This window comes from Bison bison, unplaced genomic scaffold, assembly GCF_000754665.1.
Source record: "Bison bison bison isolate TAMUID 2011002044 unplaced genomic scaffold, Bison_UMD1.0 scf7180017864505, whole genome shotgun sequence".
Classification (NCBI taxonomy): domain Eukaryota; kingdom Metazoa; phylum Chordata; class Mammalia; order Artiodactyla; family Bovidae; genus Bison; species Bison bison.
In genome coordinates this window covers 1290068-1302150 of record NW_011495062.1, presented here as the reverse complement: position 1 = coordinate 1302150, position 12083 = coordinate 1290068, and the positions used below count along the sequence as shown (strand labels likewise).

The following is a 12083-nucleotide window of genomic DNA, read 5'->3' as shown; positions in this document are numbered from 1 at the left end:
ACTATATACATATATATATATATATATATATATATAGAGAGAGAGAGAGAGAGAGAATACTACCAAGTGTGGATTAGGGAAATATGGTTAACTTCCTCAATAAACCATCATTCTCAAGTTCTTACTTGAAACCCCTCAGGAACAGTAGTGACATTTTATACACATCTATTACTTCATTTTTTACAAATATTTTCCCATCCCTTGGATCTTTACAAGCACCCTAAGGCAAAGGTAGAGATTATTTTTTATCTCCATTTTGCAGTGAATCAATTCTCAGAGGAACAACTGACTTGCCCAGAATCCTAGCTGGCTCACAGCAGAGCCCAGATTAGAATCCTCACTGCCTGCTTCTCTTCTAAGAGATCAAGTCCAGAACATTGGGTTCCTCAGGCCCTCAGCTCCGGCCTGAGCCTCTGTTCAGCCCTCTCCTCCCTGTGTAATGGAAGCAAAGGGAGCTTTACCTTTCGGATGCCATCATGCTTCATTTCAATCACGTGGAGGGTGTAGTTGGTCCGCCGTCCTTTCTCATTAAATTGCACATTTCCTGTCAAGCCTTCAAACCGCACCTGCAAGAAAAAGCCAGGTGATGACTAGTGAACTCTGAAGTTGCGCTTCATGTTTGTTCATTTGCTGGCTTTTCCTGCTGAACCAAAAGCCCAGAACCTGAGAAAGTTACATGGGATGAGGTCTTAGAGTAGCAGCAATCCTAAACACCTCTCTACTCCATGGCCTGGAGCAGGCATAACTGTTGGAGAACAGTTCTCCTACTAAAATGAAATTCTTCCTGAAAACTGCTTCACCCATTGCTTTTGGCCAACAGTAAGAGTGGATCGAAGTCAATCTTCATAGGAAATCTTTGTGTCATCCTCAGTCCCATACCCCTATCAGGACCACCCCATGAGAATCACCGCTCCTCAGACACACACCTTCAGATGCAGAAACTGAAGCAGGCCCATAAAGGAAGAGACTGCTGTGCCCTCCCTGGTGAGGCAGGGGAAGACCCAGGACTGGGAGCCAGCCTTGTGATGCTTTGGGCCATGCCTCAGTGTTGCTTTGTAATCCCTTGTGAGGCCAGGGAATAAAATACCTGGGAACCTGAATACCTAGAATTGGGTGACCTGGGTTTTACCCCAGTTTTCCTCTGAACAGCCAAGTGACTGGCTGATCGCCTCTCCAAGACTCTAGTTTCCAAAATTCCTGCTCCATCCACCTTACATGACACAGCAAATGTGAAAGTGTTATGCAAACTTTAAAGCATCTGAGGAAACCCTTTATGGTAAGACCAGATCATGTAGGACTTTACATAGGTCTTAGCTGTTGAATCAACATGTATATAGGAAGCCCCCAAATATGCCTCATAGGATTTCTTCTCCACAAATGAGTCAGATTAAACTTTCATGGCTTCCTATCTTCAGGCTCATTTTAAAGGGTGAGCAGTCAGCATGGAGCATCCAGGATCTTTGGGACCAAGCCTGCTGCTCTAGAGGTGACCAATAAAATTGGTCCACCCTCAAATTGGGGATGAGTCTAGCTGCGTGTCATCAGCTCAGGTACTAGAAATCACATTCTCCAACCATAATCTATCACGTTTCCTCAGATTTGTCTGGCCTAAGGCCAGTGAGATGAGTCTGTACCTGTAACCAATAAGTCTGTACCTGTAACCAATATGAACCTTGCCCTCTCAGTTCAGTTCAATTCAGTTCAGTCGCTCAGTCATGTCCGACTCTTTGCGACCCCATGAATCGCAGCACGCCAGGCCTCCCTGTCCATCACCAACTCCCGGAGTTCACTCAGACTCACGTCCATCGAGTCAGTGATGCCATCCAGCCATCTCATCCTCTGTCGTCCCCTTCTCCTCCCGCCCTCAATCTTTCCCAACATCAGGGTGTTTTGTAATGAGTCAGTTCCCAGGACTGATCTCCTTTAGGATGGACTGTTGGATCCCCCTGCAGTCCAAGGGACCCTCAAGAGTCTTCTCCAACACCACAGTTCAAAAGCATCAATTCTTCAGTGCTCACAATTCTTCACAGTCCAGCTCTGACATCCATACATGACCACAGGAAAAACCATAGCCTTGACTATACGGACCTTTGTTGGCAAGGTAATGTCTCTAACCTAGCATTATTTATTTCCCCCCTCTTCAAATAGGCTTCAAAGGAAGCCTTGAAGGGTGTAACCATTTTATGACAGTGAATGACCAACCCCTCTGCCTCTGGAAGATACAAGAATAGCTGGGGTGTGTGTATGTATTTAAGATGGGGTGTGTGGGAGGGTGAGGGAAGGAAGGAAGGAAAGAAAGAAACGAAGGAAGAAAGAAAAGTGTGTCTCTTCTCAGGCTGACCTTCCCATCACCTCCTGGTTTGAAGTCTCAGTAGGGAGGTCACAACAGGCCTAGAGCACTGAACAAATTATGCAGTACATTCTTCACTCTCTGAGATGAAATCTGGAGAAATTCTCACTCTGGAAAATCTGGGCTACTTTTGCTTTTCAAAGGGAAAGCAAAGCACCGATCCTGCTACAAGGAATGAGACGGGAGCAGTTTTAACCCATCAGCAGCTTCACCTTCCCTCCTTGGTCCTCTCTGGCCCATCTTGAGCTTCCCATTCATTGCTATGTGCCAGCTCGTGTGACTCATTTGGAAAAATAGACTGGAACAGATGTGCAGATGATTTGCAGGAACAGAAATGTGTCATTAATGATTCAAACAGGCATCTATTTTTGGCCCCAGTGTCAAGTGTCATACTAATTATCATTATGTCATAATTCATATGCTAATTGCCTAATGCCTCTATGACTCAGTTTCCTCATTTGTTTAATAGGACCCATTAGGGTTAATTATGTCTTAAGGTTGGTTTAAGGATGAAATTAGATATTTTTTGATCAATGCTTGCCCCATGGCAAGTATTCAACAAAGGCTAGCTCTTATTTTTATTGTTACTAATAATGTTATTAATATTACCACCATTTTCCAAGTGTTTATGAAACACTTGGCACATATTACTTTATCTTCATTCAGAGGAACCCCTGAGATAGGTTGGTTAGAGAGAGATTAGGATCTTCACCCTCTTTCCTTTTTAATATTTATTTATTTATTTGGCTATGTCAGGTCTTAGTTGCAGCATGTGGGGTCTAGTTCCCCGTCCAGGAATCAAACCTGGGCCCCCTGCATTGGGAGCACGGAGTCCCAGCCACTGGACCACTGGGGAAGTCCCAGTCTTCACTTTCATGGCAGAAACCCAGACTCTGGATAGCAAAGTGATTTGCTCATGACTTAGGACTTACAAGTGTCCGAGGCAGGTCTGAAATCCAGAGCTTCTGACATATTCTGGTTTCGTCACTTCATATACCAAGTGGCCTCTCAAATGGAGGCCCACACTACTGTCCGTGGCTCTGAGAGGTGACACAGAAATGTGTAAAGTCGTGTGTTCTCCAGGCATTCTGCTGCCACCCTCTATTGTAGCTGGGCCTTCCCCAGGCCACACTCTAATTCCTCTGTACAAGTCGCTAGGCCTATCTGTTTCCTAGTTTCCTCTTCAAAGGACTGAAGTGTTTAGCATATTGTCTGGGACATAAGTGTTCAATGTATGGTGTGTGTGATTTCAGTGGCGGTGATGCTGAAGATAATGATGATCACTACTATTGCTACTACTGCTGTGCTGTGTTCAGTGGGTACGAAGTACGGACAATAAGATTTAACATGGGCGTGATAAGTTGTGACCTCACAGCAGGGGATCCTTTCAGCAGAAATGAGGGTCTTGTCGCTGTCATTTATACATGCCTTTCTCAGTTTCCAAAAAAAATAATCAGCAGCAGCAAAGTTCTGTGACCTGAGGGCCTCTTACATTGCCACACCGTTTCACAGGATGCTGCTTATGTGATGTTCCCAGAAACCCAGTGAGTGGCAAAAGCAGAGCTTATTTTGCTGATTGTACAGGTAGGATTATTGAGACTCAGAGCTGTGGCACCTGTGTTCAGGATTCACAGCAAGTCAGGAGAGGCCTGGCGAGCTGAAGGCTCTTTACTGTCTAGTTATAGAAGCCAGGATGTACACACCCTGAGATAAATTAAATTGTGGGAAAGAATATGTCCCAGAACTACTGTTCCATGATGGCAGAGCAAGGGGGGAGGTCAGGAGACTAGATTAGCCCCAAACCATTTATGAGGACAGTCTGGACTCTTAGACAAATAAGCTTCTCAGAAACATATTCTTTGGCCACATCTGGAAACTGCCATCCTATCCATCGTACTGAGCCTCTGAGCCCCCGTTCCCTCCCACCCCCACGCTGGGGTGACAGGAGTCAGGCCAAGGGAGACCTGGAGTCTCCCTGAGTTCCTGCCATTTGGACCTCCTATCACTATCCTGGCACCTGCTGACTCCCTCCATGAAAGATGGGGATTTAACCTTGGATTTCCAGTCATTTGTATTGGGTGCCAGCTCAGTGTTTGCCATCCATGAGATGCTGAAGCATACTTGTTCTTTCTTGCTGGTGCTGGGAGAGTGCTTGTTGGCATTTTTACTACTTGAGCCGTTAGCCCTGACGACTGACTCCTGCACCTCCAGCCCTGGGGGTGGGGGCAGTGGAGATACCCTGGTCCGGGGCTTCTAAAGCCTCTTTGTGGCTGCCTTGAGGCAGGTCTGTTCTCTTGGCTTCTCCTCCTGAATGCCTACTAGGGAAGCCAGAGCCTGTGGACCAGGGTGCTGGTTATTCTAGTGGGGCAAGCAAGTCTCAGGACCCCTCTGAGCTTCCACTTTCCCACCTGATCAATGGGAAGAATAATCCTGGCTTTAGCTATCTCAGGCAGTTGCCCTGAGCATCAAAGAAACATATATTATCCTTTAAAAAATTTCATTTTGAGCCTTGTCACAAGCCAAAAAGGGAGGCAGTGTTATGAGGATTATACTCATTTAAGAGATGAGGAAATTAATGCCAGAAAAGTTGAGCAATTAATCCAGGATCCTCCAGATAGTGCTTGGTGGAGGCATGGTGAGAGCCCCGCTCTTGTCCTCCTAACGTACTAATAGCCAAGCACAATGGCCCGGAGTCCTCCTTGTACCCTCGCTGTAGACTCCTGCTGGTACCCTTTACATCCTCACCCAGACCCTCCAAAGCCCAAATCACTCTTTGTTTAAAGTCATCCTTCCTTTATGGCATGCATGACCATCCATCTCAGTTTGCCTGGGATCGATCCAGTCTACATCTCTTGTTCTGGGATAATTGGTAAATAGCTCTCCCTTTCATTCCCCAGTGTTCCAGGTTGGATGATAAATTATATGGTCATCCTATTTAAAGCCCCAGACACATGCCTACTGATAGTCTGGTAATGTCCACAGTCCTCAGTCGTAGCATTCTTTTCTGACCATCCAGAGCATCAACAGCCTGGCTACATATGTGATTTAGCTTCGAATCCACAACTTTATGGCTATTATTTCTTAGGAGCTTATCTTTCCTTCAACACTGGGTCTTCAGTTTGAGTTGCAGGACTGTGTCTTATACCCTTATTCCCCTCCCCCCGCCTCGACCTCATCTAGCGAAGTGCCCTGTTAATCTTCACTTTGATGTGTGTGATCATTGGCTGACAGACTGCAAACACAAACGCTAAGAGGGCTGATCATTATTTAGGGCAGGTGTTCTTCAACTTCACTTCAACTTCTTAGCTTGGCTTCTGGAAGTGTCTGTGGTTTCCCCTGACTCATGGTCATGCAAAAATATATGTGTGTGTGTGTGTGCATTTTTCTGGGGAGAAGGTACAAAGCTTTTTTGTCCTGTCATATCCTCAAAGGGCCGATGACCTAAATGCTAAAAGCCTGACTTGGGGAATTCACTCTTTTCTGCCAGCCAGAAGCCAACTTATAGGTACCCTAATGCTTCCTCTTTCCTGGAGCATTGAGGAGTTCCAGGATTGTGGGATCATTAATATTCTGAGTGGCTCCTTGGATGTCAGGCAGGGTGAGGAGATGGGGGCAGGCAGGCGGCTGAATTATCTTCACTCTGCTCCTGGGAAAACTGTAGCGGGGTGAGGGGGAGCTGAGGCCCTTGGATATTACCCAAGGCCATGTGCTGTAGCTGGCTGGGCCAGAACTCATTCTCATCTGCTGGGCTGGGTCTTCGAGGCTTCAGAGCAGAGCAGTTAAGGGTACAGTGAGGTAGCAAGGAGATGTGGGGTGGAATCCCACTTTTACCACTAATTAGCTGTATAATCTGGGGGAATTCTTGAACATCTGTGTAGCTCAGTGTGTATATGTATAAAGCACAGTTAATAAAACCAGCTACCTCGGAGGGTTATATTATAGGGGATTCAGTGAGATCAGTCATGTAAAATATGTTCAGAACCTTGTGCATAGTGAGCCCTGGCCATGTCATAGCTGGTATGACCCTCAGTTTTAGAATAATGTGCTTATTCCTCCTGGTCTAACTCACAGACTTTCCAGCTTGACCACAAGCTAACCCTCAGATCCCTCCCGACTTGTGACCTGGAGGTCCGAGGTCAGGGTGGAAGTGATTTGAGATCACAAGTTGGGGTCCAAAGACTGACTGGCATTGGGATTTACCAAGTCTACTGTGGGCACACAGATTCTCCCTAGTGGCATGGCTATTTAAAGAGATGGGTCTAGAGGATGAAATGGCTAGACAGCAGCCATGACTGTGTGTGGGAGGCCCTGAGGCTCAGTACGTACAAGCAAAGGTCCCTGGGGCCACAGGGCAGGCTAGGGGCAGGAGGAGGAGCCCCAGTTCAGGGTCTGTTACAGTCTCGGCTGCTAAGCTGATCCTGGGGGAGTTCCTGCTCACTCTGGGTCAGCTGCTTCATCTCTAATGTAAGAAAAAGTGGGAGTCGTCATTTCTCAGGTCTCTTTCTGCCATACATTTTTGTGATTTGAAGTGATAAACAAATATTTGATTCAGTTTGAACAGCTGATCTTCGGATCAGAATGTTGATTATATTTTGTTTCTGTTTTTGCGGCTAGTTCTCCCCACCCTACCTCTAGCCACAATAGAGACTAAAGAGAGTTTCTTGAGGACAGGCCTTGCCTTCTCTAATTGTCCCCAGAGCATAGGGCAGAGCATACAGTAGGCTCGCAGGAACAAGCTGACTGGCACACACATGTCTTGATTCAAGATGGTATAGAGCATGGTTCTCATCTTTTCTGGCACCAGGGACCGGTTTTGTGGAAGACAATTTTTCCATGACCAGGGTAGTGGCCCCTGCCATGGCTTCAGGATGATTCAAATGCATTACATTTATTTTGTACTTATTTCTATTGTTATTAATATTACACCAGCTCCACCTCAGATCACCAGGCATTAGATCCTAGAATTTGGGGACCCCTGGTATAGAGGAGATCATTATTATTTTGATGAAAGCAACTGCCTCCTCTCAACCCCACTGAAGGCAGAAACAGAAGACTGAGCATGTTACAACCAGAAAGACATGGGTTAGAGTGTAAGGAAAATTAATTAGATGCTTAGAATTCGTAAGCCAGGTGAGAACTGAGAGTGGTCTCTCTGACTGCCTCATTGTCATGGGTGAGGAAAGAGAAGGGTGTGGGGGATCTGAATTAGTATTTCAAGGTCACCCAGAAACTCAAGGGCCTGGCTGGTCTTGGACCTCAGGTCTCCTGAGTAAGAGTCCTTTCTGCCATTCACATTGTCTCCAGGCTTCATCACTGTCATGGTGATGTCAGTGTATCCTTCCAGGGACATCCTTAAGATGAGAGAGGCAAGGGAGCTGGAAGGGCTGGGAAGCTGAGGGCAAGTCCCTGGGACCTTCTGAAACCAGCTTCACATTGCAAACAGAAGCTGTCTCGACTGTGGAGCCTGGAAGAGCATTTTAAATAAGCCAGAAGGCAGGCACCACACCTTTGGCAATCATTCTGAAGCTGCTGGCTTTCTGGCTCTTGCTGCCTAGGGATTCGGGGCCACCCTGCACAGTGATGGGGGGTGGGGCAGAAAGGGCTGTGGGTGGACCCGTTTGCATCTAGCCACAGGGCAGTTGCTTTGCTTCATTCCAAAGGACAGAAGTCTGTGTTCTCCTCCACGTGCAGGCGCTTCAGCTGAGCTAAAGAACAACTGATGATATTGCCGTCTTGTGTGTTTCTCCAGGTTGTAAATCGCTAGAGCTGTGCATGTGTGGCTGGAAAACAGGTGGTAACAGTTGTGTGTTTTCCTCTACATTTCTCCCTCATTCAGAAATGCTCCCCTCTGGGAGAGAGCATGTCCTGAGAGTCATTTGCACCAGAACATTTTGCTGTTGCCAGCTCGCCACTGTGTCTGATACTTGGACATTCCTGTGAAGTGAGCCCTGCCCTCTGTGCCCAGTCCCCTTTGGAAATACGGTCTCTCTCAGGAGGCATCAGAGGCGTCATATAGTGTGGTATGTGTCAGGACTTGGAGAACTAGTCTGTGCTTCAGGTGCTTCTAGAAACTTCTAGAGATTTCTAGGAGTTCAGAGAATCATAAAGCTGGGCAAGTCCCCAGAACCTTCTAAAACAGGAATGTCAAACACATGGCTCACGTGTATCTGTCTCATCCTGCTTCCACAGCAGACATATCACTGAGTGCTTATATTCCTCCCTGTTGAATCTGGATTCCACCTCAGAATCCTCTGCAGAGTCAGTTGATAGGAGGATCCTGACCATTTTATATCCCTGTTCTTTGCCCATTCGTAAGTGCAAACAAAATTGATGAGTGCAATGCTGAGAAGCAAGAAAATAGAATCAGAAGTGTCGAGAAACATTTTCAGGGTCCCATCCTGACATGTGCACAGAGAGAAAAGATAATGAAGAAATCTAGAAAATCAGGGCAAGAGAGCAGAGTCTCTGAGAGCCTGCAAAAATGGTTCAGTTTCACCCTTGTGTATCTCAAGTCCCCTTTCAAATACAGCATCACTGGCTTCCCCTTCTTAGCATAATCCCTAAGCATAAAATAGAGCTCTTGTGCTGTCAGGAATGACTAGTCCATACTATTACGTTTTTTCATTTTGTTCTTCAAATTTCTACACGACCTTTCCTATGTCAGAGCCACAAACAATGCAGTGGTGGTCCAAGCTTCGGGTGTGCTCCACCTTTTTTTTTCAATAGCTATATCCCGCCTGACACTGATGCTTAAATCCCCTGCGAGGCTCCCATAGGGTGGGGCCACCGTTGTTGCCAGCCTCACCTGCTGCAGAGCTCTCTGGATGTCGATGCCCTGGCCCCAGGGCACAGCTGGGTTAGCCAGGCAGTCCCCAGCATTCCCCCGGCGGGAGATATCAATTCTCTGCCTCCGCAGGCTCTGGAAAGCCTCAGCCATCACCTTCACCCCATCGTAGGTGAGCGCAGAGGTGTACTGGTGGGAGGAACAGAGACAGTTGGGTGTCAGAGAGAGAGCTGGTAGGGAGGCTGGTGGGACCTGTATCTGGGAAGGAGCCTCCTGGTGATGAGGATGCCTGCAGTGAGCCAGGGATGGGGGGTATGGTGGGGACGGGGAGCCACTGTAAGCCACGAAGCACCTGCTGCTCCACCTCCCTAGCCAATATTGCCCTCCTGAACTCCCGAGTTCAGTATTATTGCTGGTTGTGAGGTTCAAAGAGAATTCTAGAATTTTCTATCCAATCCACGTTAAAATGTTGGTTCATCTGGGGGAAGAGGCATAGCTTGAATACAAAACATCTAAATTAAATACAACTCATCTGTATCTGTCTGATACAGTCCATGAAAACAACTTGGTTTTCTCTCTGTCACCAACTGGGAGCCAAGAAGAACAGTTTACTCCACCATCCCTGGTGACAGTAAAAGAAAGAAAAAGAATAATCTGAGAAGGGTAAGCTCTTAATTATTTCTGCATGCAGCTCACTCAAGTGGCAAGTTTATATTCCACAAAATTTCCTCTTGTGCTTCCTCATGCTAAGCCTCAATTTTATCCCCCTCTTATCTAAGAAGGTACTAAAATGTTGAAACAAAAGCAAGATAACAATCCAGAACAACATTTTCCAGCACTAGCAATCATATCTATTCTCATCAATTTGTCTCTGATGTCTAGCATGTTCTCTGGTACATCCTAAGTTCACAGTGCAGTCTTGTAGAATAAATGTATAGGTATTTTTCTAGCTTTTAATTTTGTTCCTTTTGCTTTTGGGGCTTCCCTGGTGCCACAGTGGTAAACAATCTACCTGCCAAGCAGGAGACATGGCTTCAATCCCTGGGTTGGGAAGATCCACTAGAGAAGGAAATGGCAATCCACTCAAGTTTTCTTGTCTAGGAAATCCCATGGTCAGAAAGAGTCTAGTAGGCTATAGTCCATGGGGTTGTAAAGAACTGGACATGAGTTTGGACACACAAACACTTCCTTTTTAAAGTAAAGACATTACATTTGGTATCTTTATAATCATTTCCAATCTTTTGGAAATTGAGTGGGATAGTCACATGTTAATAATAGCTGTGAAAAGAAGAGAAGTGAATAGGAAAGGAGGAAAGGAAAGATATACCTATTTGAATGCAGAGTTCCAAAGAATAGCAAGGAGAGATAAAAAAGCCCTTCTTAGCGATCAATGCAAAGAAATAGAGGAAACTGATAGAATGGGAAAGACTAGAGATCTCTTCAAGAAATTTAGAGATACCAAGGGAACATTTCATGCAAAGATGGGCTCAATAAAGGACAGAAATGGTATGGACCTAACAGAAGCAGAAGATATTAAGAAGAGGTGGCAAAAATACACAGAAGAACTGTACAAAAAAGATCTTCATGACCCAGTTAATTACTATGGTATGATCACTCCCCTAGAGCCAGACATCCTGGAATGTGAAGTCAAGTGGGCCTTAGGAAGCGTCACTACGAACAAAGCTAGTGGAGGTGATCAAATTCCAGTTGAACTATTTCAAATCCTAAAAGATGATGCTGTTAAAGTGCTACACTCAATATGCCAGCAAATTTGGAAAATTCAGCAGTGGCCACAGGACTGGAAAAGGTCAGTTTTCATTCCAATCCCAAAGAAAGGAAATGCCAAAGAATTCTCAAACTACCACACAACTGCACTCATCTCACACGCTAGTAAAGTAATGCTCAAAATTCTCTAAGCCAGGCTTCAGCAATACATGAATCATGAACTTCCAGAGTTCAAGCTGGTTTTAGAAAAGGCAAAGGAACCAGAGATCAAGTTGCCAACATCCGCTGGATCATCAAAAAAGCAAGAGAGTTTCAGAAAAACATCTTTTTCTTCTTTATTGACTATGCCAAAGCCTTTGACTGTGTGGATCACAATAAACTGTGGAAAATTTTGAAAGAGGTGGGAATATCAGACCACCTGATCTGCGTCTTGAGAAACCTGTATTCAGGTTAGGAAGCATCAGTTAGAACTGGACATGGAACAACAGACTGGTTCCAAATAGGAAAAGGAGTATGTCAAGGCTGTATATTGTCACCCTGCTTATTTAACTTATATGCAGAGTACATCATGAGAAACGCTGGGCTGGAGGAAGCACAAGCTGGAATCAAGATTGCCGGGAGAAATATCAATAACCTCAGATATGCAGATGACACCACCCTTATGGCAGAAAGTGAAGAACTACTAAAAAGCCTCTTGAAGAAAGTGAAAGAGGAGAGTGAAAAAGTTGGCTTAAAGCTCAACATTCAGAAAACGAAGATGATGGCATCCGGTCCCATCACCTCATGGCAAATAGATGAGGAAACAGTGGAAAAAGTGAGAGACTTTATTTTTCTGGGCTCCAAAATCACTGCAGATGGTGATTGCAGCCATGAAATTAAAAGACGCTTACTCCTTGGAAGGAAAGTTATGACCAACCTAGATAGCATATTCAAAAGCAGAGACATTACTTTGCCAACAAAGCTTTGTCTAGTCAAGGCTATGGTTTTTCCAGTAGTCATGTATGGATGTGAGAGTTGGACTATAAAGAAAGCTGAGCACCGGAGAATTGATGCTTTTGAACTGTGTATTGGAGAAGACTCTTGAGAGTTCCTTGGACTGCAAGGGGATCCAACTAGTCCATTCTAAAGGAGATCGGGCCTGGGTGTTCATTGGAAGGAATGATGCTAAACCTGAAACTCCAATACTTTGGCCACCTGATGCAAGAGCTGACTCATTGGAAAAGA

General features: G+C 45.5%; 1 protein-coding gene across 3 annotated transcripts in view; it reads right to left on the bottom strand.

Moving 5' to 3' along the window:
- The window catches only part of GRIA1 (glutamate receptor, ionotropic, AMPA 1), a 349138-nt gene that overhangs the window by 108612 nt on the left and 228443 nt on the right, over positions 1-12083 (bottom strand). For all 3 annotated transcript variants that reach the window (XM_010829379.1, XM_010829378.1, XM_010829380.1), the window contains 2 exons: positions 9156-9323; positions 462-566 (listed from right to left, as the gene is read on the bottom strand). In XM_010829379.1, coding sequence (XP_010827681.1) covers positions 462-566; positions 9156-9323 — 273 coding nt within the window. The remainder of the gene's footprint in view (positions 1-461; positions 567-9155; positions 9324-12083) is intronic.